This window comes from Talpa occidentalis, unplaced genomic scaffold, assembly GCF_014898055.3.
Source record: "Talpa occidentalis isolate TD23 unplaced genomic scaffold, MPIMG_talOcc4v2.1 talOcc4.10, whole genome shotgun sequence".
NCBI lineage: Eukaryota > Metazoa > Chordata > Mammalia > Eulipotyphla > Talpidae > Talpa > Talpa occidentalis.
Window position 1 is genome coordinate 85,949,213 of NW_023600993.1, and position 16,175 is coordinate 85,965,387.

A 16,175-nucleotide genomic window follows, 5' to 3' on the forward strand; every position below is an offset into this window, starting at 1 on the left:
TCCCAGCCAGGAGACTGACCTGGCACGTTCTGTTGACCAAACCAACTGTGGCTGCCCCGTTCTCCCCGGGATGCCCTCGGGCCCTCCTCTCCCAGGCCCAGTCCCGGGCACATCCCATTTACCTGTCGCGTCTGCCCACGGCCCGGCTTGCTTTCTCGGCGTTTCCTGACTCCTCACCACCTGGCCTGTCTTAGCCCGTGGAGGTGCCCAGGTGGGCTCTGTCGGATGCTTTTCTCAACATCAGACAGGGCTTGGGGTGTTGAGCGTGTCTGAGAGAGACCGGCTGGCCACGCGATGTCCTGCTGGCACCCACCCTCCCTCGCCTTAGGGCTCGCAGGTTTCCGCGGTGCCGTCCCTCCGCTCGTGAGTCGCTGAGTCTGGCCCACGCGGGGCTAGGGGGTAGGGAGTGGGCAAAAAAGTTGACTCCTGGAGGGGGGGTGATGATTGAAATTTGGGGGAAAGCCACAAGATTTGGCTTTTCCCTCATTATTTGTGAGCTGATTGTTTTTAACTGGACTTCGGTGTTCATCAACATATGTCACAATTCACGTAAGGAGCATGAATAGCTCCCTGCGGCCCTGGTTATTTGTTCTGGTACTTCTAAGGCGCATGCTTTCTCTACTGTTTGTGCTGATTTTCCTCCTTTTCTGTTAGTGTGAACCATATGTAGTAGCCAATATGCAACCATGCTTGGACCATACGAAGGTGCCCATAGCCGCCGTTTTGAACCATTTCACATGATTGAAATAATACTTAGCGTTTGACTTCCCACTTGTCCAGCTGACGGTGTGTGACAAGAGAGTTGAGTTTTGTGTGTGTGGAATGTGATTGCACCTCCTCTGACCTGGCTTGGGGATTAGTCCCTACCAGCTTAGCCTTAGCTCCGGGCTCCCCCTTCCCAGACCAGGCACCTCGGGCCAGGGTGAGAAAGGCGCTGCAGAGTGTGATGACGGCCCCTCCCAGCCCCCTCCCCCCCAGGGCAAGACCTCAGCAGCTCCCTGGACTCATCTACTCTCCTGACCTCCTCAGCAGTGAAATTGTGTGCCTTTGGGCACAGATTGGACCCCCAGTTCCTGGTGTTGCAGGTTTGATGGCTAGTACAGCTCTCAGCATAGCCTTAGGCCAACTCGAACCCACTGAGCCTCAATTTCCTCATCTGTGAGACAGATACCATCAGCCTGGCCTTCCCAGTGGGCTCCTGTGGTGATGGCTTGGTAGTTCCTTCCCTGAGGCCATCGTTGTTGGTCCTGAGTTCCCCTTCAAGCCCCTACTTACTCTTTCCTGGCCAAGGTGTGAGAGATGCTGCCTCGGGCAGGGGTCTGGGGGTTAGAGGTCGGTGTCTGCAGGGGTGAGTTACTCTCCCTTTCTGCGGGGCTGGTTCTGGCCTACTGCTCCAAGCGCTGGAGAGCTTGGGTGAATGAGACTAACCCTGGCAGGTCTGGCGTTTAGGGCACTGTGGCAAATCCCTGGTCCCCTCCGACTTCAGCGTGGTAGGATAGAGGGCTCGAGATACTCAGGCCCATTTGACTCTATGGTCCATATGGGAAAAACAGACTGAGCTGGCATAGACACTAGGGTGTCCAAGGTGAGGGGCGGGTACTTGCCTGCTGACAACTGGGAGGCAGTGGGGGCCACCACAGACATCAGTCATATGGATGGACGTAAAAATGGCACTTTGGGTGAGTTTGTGCTACTAAATAGAGGCTCATGGGCCAAGATGCAATCTAGGGGGGCAAAGGATGGCTTCTTTGATGCCTCCTGAGAACTGAAGGACAGGAGGCACTGAAGAGACGAAGGGGAGAGAACATTTCAGGCAGAGGAAACAAAGATCCCACAGTAAGGAAGAGGCCAGTGTGCGGAGCCAGGCGAGGTGAACGGGGGAAGGGTGATGCGTGCGCAGATGTGGGAGTGCAGGGGCCAGAGGGGTACAAGGCCTCAGCGCCCCAGGGAGGCTTCTCTTCACTCTAATAAGCCAGAGAAAAAGCCTTTGGAGGACTTTAAGCTGAAAGGTAGTATGACAAGATTTGTTGTTTGAAAAGCTCCCTCTGGCTACTGGAGAAATGGACTTGGGGTCGGGTTGGGGGTGAGGCCAGGGAACGAAAAGGGAGAGTGGCTTGTCATCTGGACACGCCATAGCGGCCAGTACAGCTGCGAACGGGTAGATCTGAAAGCTTAGAGGGGAAAACTGACGGACACATGGGGGCTGGTTGTATGAGAGGGATCACGTGAGCACCTGGTGGATTGTGGGGGCATGGGTCCCCAGTGGGAGGTTTGACAGGGGTTGGGCTGTCAAGACCTGTGCACCTGAGAAGGTGGCGGGGTCTGTGGTGGCAGATGCACCCGTCTCAAGTTTCAGGCCAGGGCTTGGGATGGAGGCGTCAACCAAGGGAGAGAGTGGGAGGGCAGTGGGTTGAGAGCTCTGCAGGTCCCTGGAGGCACATGGGTAGGCCCAAGGGTGGGATGGGAGGGCGAGGGAATCCCTGGGCAGGGTCCCTCAGGGACCCAAGGTTGAGGGGGAAGCTTACCGAACCTTCTCATACCCTCTCTCTCCAGATCCTGCTCATCTCCGATTACTTCTACGCCTTCCTGCGACGGGAATACTACCTCACACATGGTCTCTACTTGACTGCCAAGGACGGCACGGAGGCCATGCTTGTGCTCAAGTAGGCCTGGCTGGGCACAGGGTTGCACAGACTTCAGGGGGTGGAAGGACCAGAAGTTGGGCCAAGCCCTCTAGCCAGAGTTGCCAGCAGGCGCGTCCTCCGGCAGATGAGGTTCAAGTCCAGGATCATGAATCTCTGGCTCTAGAGGAGAGTCATGGCTTGCAGCAAAGCCTGTGGGGAATAGGCAGGAGCACCTCTGCTTGGACCCCACTTTGTGGCTCTGTACACCAAGGAGCCTCCTCCCTGACAGGAAAGGGGAGGAAGCAGGTGAGCGGGCTTGCTAGGTTGTGGCTACTTAATAAACGTGTTTTGTTATGAAGCAGCACCGGGATCACACTGCATGCCTGGGAGTGGAGGTTGGGCACCTAAAATCACCCTGGCGCACGACACACAGGTGGGGTTCCCCGAAGTTGCATGTCTGTGCACCGGTGTGCCGAGAAGGCCTGGGACAGCCCCACTGGCACCCCCCACACACACTCCCCAAACAGCTGGAGGCAAAGGGCCAGGCAGGCCTGAGCAATCTTTATTCTGCAGAGGGACAGTGACTACAGATCCATACACCATATCAAGATCGAGCCAGGGGCCAGTCCTTCAGGGTGGGCAGGTCCAGGCAAGGGGGCAGAGCTTCAGGTGGGGTAGGGCAGGTGGGCAGACAGGCAGGGGCCTAAAAAAAAGACAAACCACACAGAGCACAAGTGCTGGGGCTGCTCCCCACCCTCCCCATTCCAGCCGGCACTGGGAGGGGCAATCCTAAAGAGACTGCCCAGGCCCCACCCCAGGGCGGAGCGGGCATGGTGGTGCCCCTCCCCAGGGAGTGGCATCTCTGCCCAGCCTGCAGGGTCAGAGGCAGCTCAGTTTGGGAGCCAGGAGCTCCCTAGACCGATCCTGACATGACCCCCCACTCCCAGACCAGCCCCTACTGCCGGCTCAGAAGCCGAAGGTCTCCTGGGAGGCGTAGACCATGTAGAGGAAGCCGTCCTCGTCCTTCTCCTGTTCGTAGATGTCCGCGATGGGCGTGGACACGCTGACCATGCTGTGCTGGTTCACCAGCAGGAAGAAGGCCTGCGTGGGGTTCAGCTGCAGGCGGCGCCTGAGGTGGGGAGCAGGGCGACCATGAGGGCCTGGCCGCGGGGGTGGGGGGGCACCCTGACTCCCTCCCAAGGATGCTTCCCATCCTCCACACCCACCGGCCCCTTCTGGAGGTTCCCAGCGCTGAACCTACACGGCCCCCGGCATTTCTCAGCCTCCCCGGGACAGGGACCCAAACCCACGTCCTCCGACTGCCCGCGCACCGGATGATCTTGACCAACTCGCTCATGTTGACGTGGTCCGGGACCAGGAACTTGGTCTTGTCCAGGACTGGCAGCTGCTTCTCTCCCTTGTAGCGCTCGATGATCACCTGGGAGCCCAGCGGGTGGGGGACCGTGAGCCCGGGGCGGGGCGGGGCGGGACGGGGCAGGGGGTCGAGGCACTCACCGGGATCTTGCTGGGGTGCTGCTCGCGGATCTGCTGCACCTCCTTACAGCGGTCGGCTGCCGGCGGGAGGTCGCGGTGAGGCCGGGCCTAGGGCCGCCCGCCGCGGGGCCGCCCCGCCCGCCCGCCCGTCCCCAGGAGGCGGGGCCCCTCGCCCCGCCCAGGCCTCGCCTCCGCCGCCCCCTCCCCCCGCGGGGCCGTCAGGCCCGTCAGCCCCGGCACCGCGGGGCTGGGAGGCGGAGGCCCGGGGCCCAGGCCAGACTCGGCCTCCCAGCCTGGGGTCTGGCCAGAGCCTGACGTCACGGGGCTGACGTCAGCTGCGGCAGTCGGGGTCGGCAGGTTTGCACCCCCGCCCTGCGCCCCCCCCCGCCCGGGCAGGTCGCCCACCAGCGGGCCTCACCGAAGCTCCGCCGCTGCTTGAAAGGCCGGTCCGAGGGCATCGCGCGGGCCCGGCGGGGCGCGCAGGCCGGGGCTCCCGGGCGCGGGGATGTGGCTGCGGCTCAGGGGCTCCCGGGGCTCCACGCCTGGCGCTGCTCGAGGGCTCCGGGGCTCACGCTGAGCCCGGCGGCGGCGGCTCGGGGAAGTAACTCGCCCGGGTGACGTCAGGTCACAACATTCCTTAAAGGGGAGGACGGTGCGTCGCTCCCATTGGGCCGACGCAAAACCCGCCCGCCCGGCCCGTGATGTCACGGCGCAGCGAGCCTGGATTCCCGGCCTGCGCAGTGAAGGGCGGGGGCTCCGAGGGTGCGTCACAGTCCCGTGACGTCACGACCCAGCGCCCCGCTCCCACAGGCCTTGGCTGGAGAAGCTGGAAAACTGGTGAAGCCCTTGGGAACGCAGCTCCGCTGCTCCCGCGGCCGGAGCGCGCTGGCCGGGCCGGGCCGAGGACCCGTCGCCGCCCGCCCGCGCCCGGCCCGGGGCGACCGCGCTCAGCCTCGCTTTCCAGGAGCTCCGTTAGAAGCAGGGGGGGGATTAAAACATAAGAGCAGGACCTTAGAGAGGAACACATGGAGGTTGAAAGACATTTCTAGTTTAAAACTCGAAATTCGCATCTCAAAGGATGAGGCAAGAAAGATTAGACACAGCAGGAGAGAAAGACATTGACCTGGAGGAGCGATCAGGAGCAATTAGGCAGAGAAACAGGTGAAGGAATGAATATGAGGCCTTGACAGCACAGGGAGGCCAGTAAGAGCTCAAAAGGGAGCTAAGGAGCCAGGGCTAAAGGGGGCCCCGTGGTGGCTCAGTGGGCTGAGCACAGCGCCTGGAAGCTGCCTGCAGTCTCCGGAGCCCGGGTTCGATTCCCCGCCAAGGCCGCACCGCAGACCGGCCGCTGGACGCTTTGTCCCGCTCTGACAGACGGCCGCGGCGAGATGGGCGCTCTGACAGACGGCCGCGGCGAGATGGGCCCGCAGGGCCGAGGCTGAAGCACAGCGCCGCCAAAGGATCCCCCAGATGCCCAGCTGGCCAGGGAGCCACAACAGCCCCCGCTCACCCACCGGCCCCCTCGGTCCATCTGCCCACTCGGCTCTACGCTCCACCCCCAGCGAATCCCCCCACAAGCCTGCACCCCAGCTCCTGTATACCTAATTTTTTAAAAAATGACATTCTTGGAGAGTATCCAACATTGACTTATAGACCAGGAACCTCACCTAAAATGCAGAGCAGGGTAAAGAAAAATAAAATCAGCATCTAAGCACACTAAGGAATCTGCAAAACTCTAAAGAAGAAACGAGATGAAATGGGGTGTGCAGAGTGGTAAACATGTCAGCAGATGGAAACAAGCACTTAGTTGGAACGTGACTAGTGATGATTAATCTGTGGACTACAAAACAAGGTGCAATACAGGTACGACTGGAGGGGTAATCAGAGTTAAAGGGTGCTAGGAAGCTTGGTTTGAGAGGAAAGATGATGAAAATTTTCTCTGTAAAAATCAAGTGTGTATTTAGGACATTTGAGAGATTAAGAGAATAGAAGCTATAACTGCCAATGCAGTGGGGGGAAAGGTTAGTAAAGGGTATTAAAAGGAGAGGAAAAAATAAAAGGAGAAAAAGGAAGGATGGGCTATAAATATTGAAGCAGAAAACGTTTTACATCCATCTATTAAAACAAATGATCAGATTGACCAAGAAAAATAAAACGCAGCTCTTAGAGTCAAAAGACGGAAAGAGGCATTCCAGGGAAAAACTCACCTACAGGTCTGCCCACAGCAGTCAGGCAGACAAGGCTTTAAGCTGAAAGACATAGCGAGGGATACAGCCAGCCACTACAAAATGACAACAATTTTCTAGAAAGCTACAATTTTGAACTTGTTTGTCCCAGGTTACAAAAACAAAAACTTGGGCCTCCCTGAGGGGTTAAAGTCTCAGCGCTATCAAACTACCTTGACCGCCACTGCAGCTCGGGTTCAATTCCCGGCCACACGGCGCAGCAGCCTCTCCTGCCTCACCCGCTGCTCCCCTCAGCAGTGTATCTCAGCAGCTCTGCCTGTTCTGCTCCCCGCTCTGTCTCTGGTGAGTCCTCTCACCCCTCACACCTCTGGCCTGCACCCCAGCTCTTGTATTGCACAAATTTAAAAAATATATAGATTGACAGAGACATTCTGCAGGGGAGGAGGAGGTAGAGGAATGAAAATGGGAGAGAAGAACTGGTGATGGGAATTTTAGGGGGGCTATACCTGAAAGCATACATTGGACAAAATGAACTGATGTTTATATATATTTATATATATATGTGTATATATATGTTTGTATGTTTTTATATATGTGATGTTTATATATATTTATATAGAAACTGATTATGTATATAAAATATATATTATATATAGTTATATATATAGAGAGAGAGATTATAATTACTAGTTCTGAACCTAACATGTTTTCAAACAGAAAATGTACCAAAAATGTACTAGGCTCCCCAACAAGCCTCTACAGATATCACATACTCACTTTGATTCAGACCATCCTTTTACCACAGACAAAAGTAAAATGTCCAAAATCTTGGACATTTACCTCTAAAAAAAAATTCAAAGATGAGACTATATAGAGATGCAAAAACTATTTGAGTCAAACCAAAGGGCCTCCCTGGGGACGCAAGGAAGGGGTTAAGACGCAACCTATGAAGCTGTCCGCAGCCTCTGCAGCACAAGTTTGATCCCCGGCCAGGGAGCTACCCACATGGTGCAGCAGACCTCTCCTGACTCGTCCACTGCTCCCCTCAGCAGTGGATTTCTTTGTCAATCTGCCTGTTCTGTTCCCCGCTCTGTCTCTGGTGAATCCTCTCACCCCCCACACCTCTGGCCTGTACCCCAGCTCTTGCATGCATAAATAAATCTTTAAAAAGTTTTAATAAATAAAATGTGCTTCAACTGGAATCTTCCTATCTATGATCTGACTCTTCTTTCCTTGACCACTTGTCCCCCCTAGCACACACACCCAGGCCATGTTCAAAATGTTTGCAAACTATCACTTCTCATCGCTCCCACCACTGCCACCCAGACCAGAGCCACCATCCTCTTACCGGACTACTACTGGGGTCTCCTCACTGGTCCCCTGCTTCCGCCTTGCCTGCTTCACTGTGACAAGAGGGATCCAGCACACAGAGGAGTTAGATCTGCTATTCCTGCAGCCCCTCATTTGGTGTGAAAGTCAAGCTGAAAAGTGATCCAGGAGACCCACTGGATCTGGCTCCCTGCTCTCCCTCTGTCCATCAGCCTCCCCACCTTGCTTTCAGCTGCCCTGGCCTCCTCACTATTCCTGGAACCCCAGATACACTTGTGCCCCAGGGCCTCTCTGTTCTGGCGGTTCCCTTTACCTGGAACATTCTTCCCTGAGATCTCTTTGTGACTCACTCTCATTTCCAAGGTGTCCCCAGGGAGGACTTCCCCAGTGATACTTAGTATTGCAGCCCCTACCCCAGTCATTCCCTATCCTCCCAATGTCTTTTTTAAAAGATTTATTTATGCATATAAGAGCTGGGGTGTACCCAGAGGGGCAGGGGGATGAGAGGATTCACCAGAGGCAGAGTGGGGAACAGAACAGGCAGATGGACCGAAATACACTGCTGAGGGGAGCAGCAGGCGAGACAGGAGAGGTCTGCAGCGCCATGTGGGTAGCTCCCTGGCCGGGGATCGAACTCAGGCCATAGCCGTGATAGTGCTGAGACATACCCCCCAGTCCACCAGGGAGGCCCTCCCAATGTCTTAATTTCCCCCCAGAGCTGTTATTACCTTCTAAAATGTTATATATTTTTTCCAAGCATTATGAAAAATTTCAAACATATAGAACATTTGAAATAATTGTTCAACAAACACCTATATACCCACCAGTTACATTCCACACTTAATGCTGCATTTGCTTTATCCTGCCTGTTTGCTCATCCATCCATCTTGTTTTTCCAACATCCACTTGTGATAAAAACACTCCAAAAATGGGTATAGAGTGAGTGTACCTCAACGCAATAAAACCATAGATAAGCCGACAGCTGACATCACACTCAGTGATGAAGATGTGTCTTTTCATCATTGAAAGTTGCAAGTTTTCTCTACAGTCAGGAACAAGGCAAGGACGCCCACTCTCCCCACTTGCATCCAGCACAGGACTGCAAGACCTTCCCAGAGTAGTTCGGCAAGAGAGAGCGACCTCCAAACTGGACAGTGGGAAGTGAAACTCACTGCTTGCAGGTAACATTTTATACGACGGTCCCCAACTTACAGTGATGCCACTTAAGATTTTTCACCTTTCCGATGGAATGAAAGCTGTATATATATTCTGTAGAAACTGTACTTTGAGGGGCCTGCCTGTTGGCCTAGGGGTTAAGTCTCAGCGCTATCACGGCTATGGCCTCAGTTTGATCCCCGGGGCCAGGGAGCCAACCCACATGGTGCAGCAGACCCCCCTCTCCTGTCTCACCGGATTGGGTAAATCCACCTGTTCTGCTCCCCGCTCTCTCTGGTGAATCCTTCTCCATGCCCCCCCACCTCCAGCCAACACCCCAGTTCTTCTATGCAAAAATTAAAAGGACAATGAAAAAAGAAACTGCCCTTTGAATCTCGATCTTTCCCCAGGCTAGCAGCAGGCAGCACAGCACTCTCGGCTGACCCTGGACAGTGGTACAAGCTCAGCTTCCAGTCAGCCATGTGGTCACAGGGGTAAATGGGTACAACCACCAACAGTCTATGATGTCCTGGGTTGTCAGCATTTTTTGACTTACATGTCTTCAACTTATGATGGGTTTATCTGGCTGTAACCCCATCATAAGTGGAGGAAAATCTGAAAATAAACTGAGTAGATTTGCAGGATACAAAAATCAATATATAAAAATCTGTTGCTTTTTTATATACTATTATGGGCTATCAAATAAATTAAGAAAACAGTTCCATTTACAACTGCATCAAAAAGAATGAAACAGGGGCCTCACTGGTGGTGCAAGGCGTTAAGCGTCAGCACTATAAGCTGTCTGCAGACACTGCAGCCTGAGTTTGATCCCCAGCCAGCCAGGAAGCTAACACACATGGCGTGCAGACCTCTCCTGCCTCGCCCACTGCCCCTCAGCAGTGTATTTCCGTCACTCTGCCCATTCTGCTCCCCACTCTGTCTCTGGTGAATCCTCTCACCCCCCACACCTCTGGTCTGCACCTCAGTTCTTGTATGCATAAAATATATCTTTTTTAAAAAAAGGAATCAAACACCTAAGAATAAATTTATCAAAGAAGGTGAAAGACCTATATGCTTAAAACTATAAGCCACTGATGAAAGAAATTAAAGACACATAAATGGAAAGCTATTTTGTGCCTGTGGATTGAATATTGTTAAAATGTGCATATCATCCAAAGCAATCTACACATTTATTACAGTCCCTTTTAAAATTTTGATTGTATTTTTCACAAAAAAAGCACACACATTAACATTTGCATGGAACCACAGAAGATCCCAAATATCCAAAGCGATCTTGAGTAAAACTTGCAAGTATCGGGCCTCCCCTGGTGGCGCAGCGGTTGAGCACGGGGCTGCCCGCAGCCTCTGCAGCACCAGTTCGATCCTGGGCCACCGGCGAGGGTCCCACATGGTGTGACAGACCTCTCCTGCCACACCCGCTGTTCCCCTCAGCAGTGTATTTCGTCAGTCTGCCTGTTCTGTTCCCCGCCCTGCCTCTGGTGAATCCTCTCACCCTCCCGCGCTTCTGACTGTACCTAGTGCTTATACAAATAAATAAATAAATCTTTTTAAAAAATTTGCAAGTATCATGCTCCCTGACTTCAAACTATTACAAGCTGCAATCACCCATCAGTATGGTATTGGCATAAAAATAGACACATAGATCAATGGAACAGAATAGATTCTAAAATAAACTCACCCAGGGCCTCCCTGTGGCGCAGGCGTTACAGACAACGCTATCAAGCTACTGCCAGCCACTACAGCACGAGTTCAATCCCCGGCCAACCAGGGAGCAACCCACATGGCGCAGCAGACCTCTCCTGCCTTGCCTGCTGCTCCCCTCAGCAGTGTACTTCAGCAGATCTGCCTGTTCTGCTCGCCACTCTCTCTGGTGAATCCTCTCCCCGCCACCCCCGCACCTCTGGCCTGTACCCCAGTTCCTGTATGCATAAATAAATCTTTAAAAAAAATAAATAAACCCATCCATATAGAGTCAACTTACAACAACGGCGCCAAGATGATAGAGTGGGGAAAAGACAGTTTGTTCAGTCAAGGGTGCTGGGCAAGCTGGTCAGCCACGTGCAAGAGAATGAAAGGGCATCCGCAACACCGCACACAGTAACGCAACATGGATTAAAGAACTGACTGTAAGACCTGAAGCCATGAAACTCCGAGATGAAAACAGCTGGTCAGCAACTTGATGTTATTCTCTGCACTGATGGTTTTGGATTTTATGTCAAAAGCCAAGGCAACAAAAGCAAAAATCAACAAGTGGGACCACATCAAGCTAAAAAGCTTCTTCACAGCAAAGGAAAGCAACAAATGAACAGGCAGCCTACTCAATGGGAGAAAATATTTGCAGATCTTATATCTGATAAGGGGTTAATATCCAAGACATAGAAAGGACTCATACAACTCAGTAGGAAAAAAAAAAAGCCCAACTAAAAAATGGGCAGAAGACTTGAATAGTCATTTTCCCAGAGAAGAGATACAAATGGCTAACAGGTAATGAGAATGGGCTCAACATCACCAATGACCGTCAGGGAAATGCAAATCAAAACCACAATATGATGTGACCTCACACTGTTCAGCTGGCTATTATCGAAAAGACAACAGACAACCAATGTTGCAAGACTGGAGAAAAGGAAACCAGTGGGCATGTGGACTGGTGCAGCCACTCTGAAGACAGTATGAAGTTCCTAAAAAAAATAAAATCTCAAACTAACATATGATCCAGCAATTCCACTTCTGGGTATTTCTCTTAAGAAAATGAAAGCACTAACTCAGAAACTTTTCTGCCACCCCACGTTCACTGCAGCATTGTTTACAACTACCAAGATATGGAAACAGCCTAATGTCCAATGACGAGTGAAAAAAGTGTATAATATATACAACTGGAATACATGCTGTGGAATATTATTCAGCCATTAAAAAGAAAAATATTGCCAATTGTGACACGGATGGACTTTGAGGTCATTACACTAAGTGAAATAAGGGAAAGACATATCACGTGATCTCACTTATATGTGTAATCAGAGGAAAAAATACCTGAGCTCATTAATACAGAGAATAGATTGGTGGTTACCAGAGATGGGGTTCAGAGGATGGGTGAAAGGCGTGAAGGAGGCCAAAAGGTACATACTTCTAGTTATACAATAAATGAGTCCTGGGGATTTGATTAGTATTAGTAGTATTAACAGTCATGCTGCACATTTCAAATTGCTAAAAGTAGGTCTTAAAAGTTCTCATCACAAGAAAAAAAAATCTAACTGTATGCTGATGATTGTTAGACTTACTGTGGTGATCATTTTGCAATACATACAAATCCCCGACGGCATTGTATATCTGAAACTAACTCGTCCATCATATCTCAATGGAAAAAAGGAAATTAAAAGATCAGAGTAATTTGCAGTTCACTTTATTCTTAAACCCTTCATAGTCAGATTAGTATTTGGTTCTTTTCTTTGGGTGGGGGCTGGAATGTGCACACAATTAAATGCGGGTTCGAGAGTGCACTTGATGAGTTCTGACAAGTACCCACACCTGCAGCACCCCAACCCCCATGGAGACACCGCCCTCTCCTCTCAGGAAATTCCTCTCCCCCCTCCCGCTCCAGCTCCACAGGCACAGCACATCCGCACCATCACAGGCCACTAACAATGACTCCCAAACCCCAAGTTCCCTCCTTTTCGCTCCCTATCTCAGGCCCTGGTTCTGCCTCCTGGTCAGGGTGCCTCAGATTTAGGCATCTCAAACAACACATCCACATGAAGTTCCCATCTTCCCCATCACTAGCCGGTCCCCATCACCCCAGCCTGGCCCAAGCCTGAGCTGGTCCCCACCCCCCCAATCCAGTCACCCTTGGAATCCTCCCGAGTGGCTCTCAACCCCTCTGTAGCCTCCCGCTCCCCCTGCTGTCACTCCTCCGGGCAGCTCTCCCCTGGGACCTGCTCCATTAACCCCTGGCTTCCCACTGTCCCATCTACCACCCCCCCACCCCACTGCAAGGGCACTTCGGGGGACACTCCTGCCCTCCCAGCTAGATTTCTGCTTCCCCTCTCAGTCACTCCGCTGACTCCTCACCGAGCACAAACCCCAGTTCCCTCATAACTACTTTCAAAAGCACTAACTCCCTCATTTTCCCTTATTCCTCTGCTAAATGAGTGGGGCTGGCCCCCAGGCCTGGTGAAAGGCAGCCCTGCGCGTAGCGCACGCTGCACCCTCGGCTGAGACGATGCAAACTTGGGCTCTAAAGCCACCCTGGGCCGTGCAGCCCGCGCGGCTCACCGTCTAGGTTTGAGTCCTGCCCCGCAGCTCCAGCGCTCCCACCTCACCCAGCCCCGGGCCCTCCCTCGGCCTCCTCTTGGGGCGCAGGGGAATGGCTGTCCCTGCTCTAGGCTGAGGCCGGGGCTTCTCCTTGCGCCCCAGGCCACCCTCCCTCACCCGCTCCGGGCTTGGCTGCTCCTCAAGACGCCTCCGGAGCTCGGCCCCGCGGACAGACGCGTCAGTGACTCACCTCCAGCCCCGTCTCCCACTTCACGCTGAGTCTCCCCTCCTGGAGTGAAGACCGCCGACGGGGACCCCCGGAGCTACAGTCCCCCCCCCTTTCACAGAACCTGACTGTCCCTGGGGCGGCCGTGCGTCCAGCTGGACTTGGGTCTCAGCCTCACTGCGGCGAGGAGCGGCGGGAAAACTAACTTGTCGGGGACACCTACGTGTGTGGGGCGGGGCGGGGCAGCGGGGCGTCTCCAGCAGCAAGACCCCGCTTAGCCGCGTGGGATCCCGACCTGGGCAGGCGCCCCGCCCCCGCCCGTGCGCCCCCGCCGCCTGCTCCGGCGCCCGCACAGCCCGCGGCCGGGCTCATCGCAAACCTGTGCGCCCCAGGCCGCCTGCGAGGCGGTCCCGGACCTAGAGCTGGAGCCAGCGGACAACTGCGGGGCCCGCAACAAACACGAGGTCTGCAGGGGCAGCTGTGCCCTCCCCACCCGCAGGCTGCCGGGGGCCGCTGCCGCCGGCCGCGCCTGGAGGGCCGGGCTCCTCGGAGCGGCGTCTGCAGACCCGTCTTCCAGGGGCCTGCCCCAGCCTCCTCCCACCCGGGCCCCCAACACCGCCCCGCTGGGCTCCCGCACGGAGGCCGCCCAGACCCAGGCGGGCTGCGCCCGAGCCGCGGAGGCTGAAGCCCGCCCGCCCCCTCCCGGGCCGGAGAAGGCTGTCCTCGTCTGGTCAGATTGTGAAGCAGAAGAAGGTTTTTGGGGATAGATGGGCACAGGCTTCCCCAAAAGCAGCGGAAAGTGCAGGGAGTGTCCTTAAAGGGCTGGGGCGCCAGCAACTATTTTGAGCCAGGCCAAGGGCTAAGCCCTGGGGACAGCGCACCTCCAAGCTGAAAGGAGCCTGGGTCCCTGACTTCGGGGCGTCCCCATTCCAGCCCTGGGCCGTGGAGCAAACTCTGATCTTGCTTAATGAAGCCACTGCTAGTGTGAGTCTCCACAGCTGAACTGAATCCTCATTCAAACAGCTTTTGCTTCAATTGACACCCCCCCCACTTCCTATTTTTCACGGGCTCCTGCTGCCCAGCTGATGCCTCTCATGCCTCTCCTCTCCGCTGCTGCTTTCACTTTGGTGAATTCATGTAAGTCCCTTGGCTTTAATCACAGGCTTATGGCTCCAAATCTCTGTTCAGCAGGACTGGCAGAATCGTGCATCCAGTAGTGTGTTCAACAAAGTTTACTAGACACACAGTTGTCAGACAGGCTCGAGTAGAGCAGGCCACCTCGAAACTGCTTCCCCTGCAAACTTGCTCTCCGGTCACCCCCATCTCAGTAAATGGCAGCACCTGGTTGCTGAAGCAAGCACCTGCGGTCTTTGAACAAGTCTACTTGCTTGTTCAAAACCCATCAAAATGTCCTGATGGTCTCCTGGAGAAGGATCCCCGCCCCAGTAGTGGCCCCAAGCTACCCCCCTCTCATCCAGGCCCCCATGGGCACTCACCTGGCTGACTGGGCTCCGGGTTCCACTCAGGCTCTGCATTCTCCATGGAGCCACCAGAGTGCAAAATACATGCACAATTTTAAAGACAGGAGACCTCAAAGACATTTCACGCTTGCATTGGGTATGCTTTGGTCCACTCCTCCAGATTCCCTCTGGGGTTCTAGAACTCTCCTCATTCTTCAGTCACTTCATTGGGAAAGCCAGCAGCACTGGCTTTCTTGTAAGTATAGCTTTAAGTTAAGGCAAACTTAAACTTTTACCCAAGTAATATCTGTAGTATAGAAATCACAGAATACTTTACATGCAGATGTTCCTTCTGAAACTTACCTTCATGTTTCTAAATTGTGGTTTTCCAGTTTCTTTCATTTTTACCACGGAAGGGGACTTGACACTTGCCTCTTTCCGTCCTCCCATCCCCACCCCTAGTGTTAGCACTATTCAGGATTTGTAGTATTTTGCTTACATAACTATTAGCAGCTGAGATAGATTATATGCCCTATGGCCTGCATTTGCTTTTTTTTTTTTTTTTTTTAAAGTTTTGACTTAATTTTCCATGGCCCATTACCAAATTATTCCCCAAACTTCTTGCAGGGCTTTTGGCCCCTTGCAAACCATGAGCCAAATGGAAAGTGGGCTAGCCAGAAAGCGCATCACTCAAAGGGGGTGGTGGGTGGGAGATGCAGGCTGAAGGGGAGAGGGTGGTGGGCACAGGGCAGCCCTCTGAAAACTCACAACAGATGCAACCAGAAGCACAAGTGTCCGCTTTAAACACACATCAGGTGGAGAGCCGGCAGTCGACTCACCACAGTATTGGTGAAATATAAACTTGCCTCATCTCACTCACTTAGCAACATGGGATAAAAGAGGCGGCAGCACAGGTGGGAAAATAAAGCCAAGGTCAAACTCTTGCTCCTCCTTCCCCCTTCAATACAGCAGGGCGAGGCAAGCTGTAGGCCCAAGCTGGGGAAGAGGTGGCCTCTATCTCCAAGAGCAATTCACAAGAGTCATGGTCACCCTGGACTGGGCACTTAAGGGGGAGGCTTCCAGGATCCTAAAGTGATGGGAGGAGACTTGGCCTACATTCTCTTTGGCAGCAGAGGAAGGTGCCAGAGAACAGATCACAGCAGACCAAATGGGGCCTTTTGAGCCACTGGAGCTGTGATGGCAGAACTAGCTCTTGTGCTATTTTCCTTCGCAACTGAAAAGCTTGATCAGGTGCAGCTCATCGACATTGAGTGTTTGTACCAATTCGATGAGCTTGGCAACTTAGCAATTTTCACCTGCTGCAAAGATTGCCATTTGTGATCTCACAATTTCTCTTTTCTTTCCCCTTGTAATTCACCAGAACCTGAATTTAGTGTGGGATGTTGGGTTAGGATTCTGAATGGAGAAACATACA

General features: G+C 53.5%; 2 protein-coding genes and 1 long non-coding RNA gene across 4 annotated transcripts in view; 2 read left to right on the forward strand and 1 right to left on the reverse strand.

Annotated features, from left to right (window-relative positions):
- The window catches only part of PIGU (phosphatidylinositol glycan anchor biosynthesis class U), a 92,422-nt gene extending 89,439 nt beyond the window's left edge, over window positions 1-2,983 (forward strand). The window contains exon 12 of the mRNA XM_037496567.1: window positions 2,554-2,983. Coding sequence (XP_037352464.1) covers window positions 2,554-2,667 — 114 coding nt within the window. The 3' untranslated portion in view covers window positions 2,668-2,983. The remainder of the gene's footprint in view (window positions 1-2,553) is intronic.
- Window positions 2,984-3,164: 181 nt separating this feature from the next.
- On the reverse strand, window positions 3,165-4,731 carry MAP1LC3A (microtubule associated protein 1 light chain 3 alpha). Of its 2 annotated transcripts, XM_037496588.2 has the most exons (5): window positions 4,537-4,614; window positions 4,140-4,195; window positions 3,956-4,062; window positions 3,584-3,753; window positions 3,165-3,327 (listed from the first exon to the last, which is right to left on the reverse strand). In XM_037496588.2, the coding sequence occupies exons 1-4, from the start codon at window positions 4,574-4,576 to the stop codon at window positions 3,591-3,593; spliced, it is 366 nt and encodes a 121-aa protein (XP_037352485.1). In that variant the 5' UTR covers window positions 4,577-4,614; the 3' UTR covers window positions 3,165-3,327; window positions 3,584-3,590. The 2 variants fall into 2 exon arrangements, with proteins under 2 accessions (XP_037352485.1, XP_037352476.1); XM_037496579.2 differs by having other exon boundaries at window positions 3,165-3,753; window positions 4,537-4,731.
- A 304-nt stretch (window positions 4,732-5,035) lies between these two features.
- On the forward strand, window positions 5,036-9,478 carry LOC119253853 (uncharacterized). The gene is made up of 3 exons (XR_005127218.2): window positions 5,036-5,981; window positions 8,682-8,814; window positions 9,199-9,478. It is a non-coding gene; the product is annotated as an uncharacterized LOC119253853 (long non-coding RNA).
- Window positions 9,479-16,175: the final 6,697 nt, after the last annotated feature.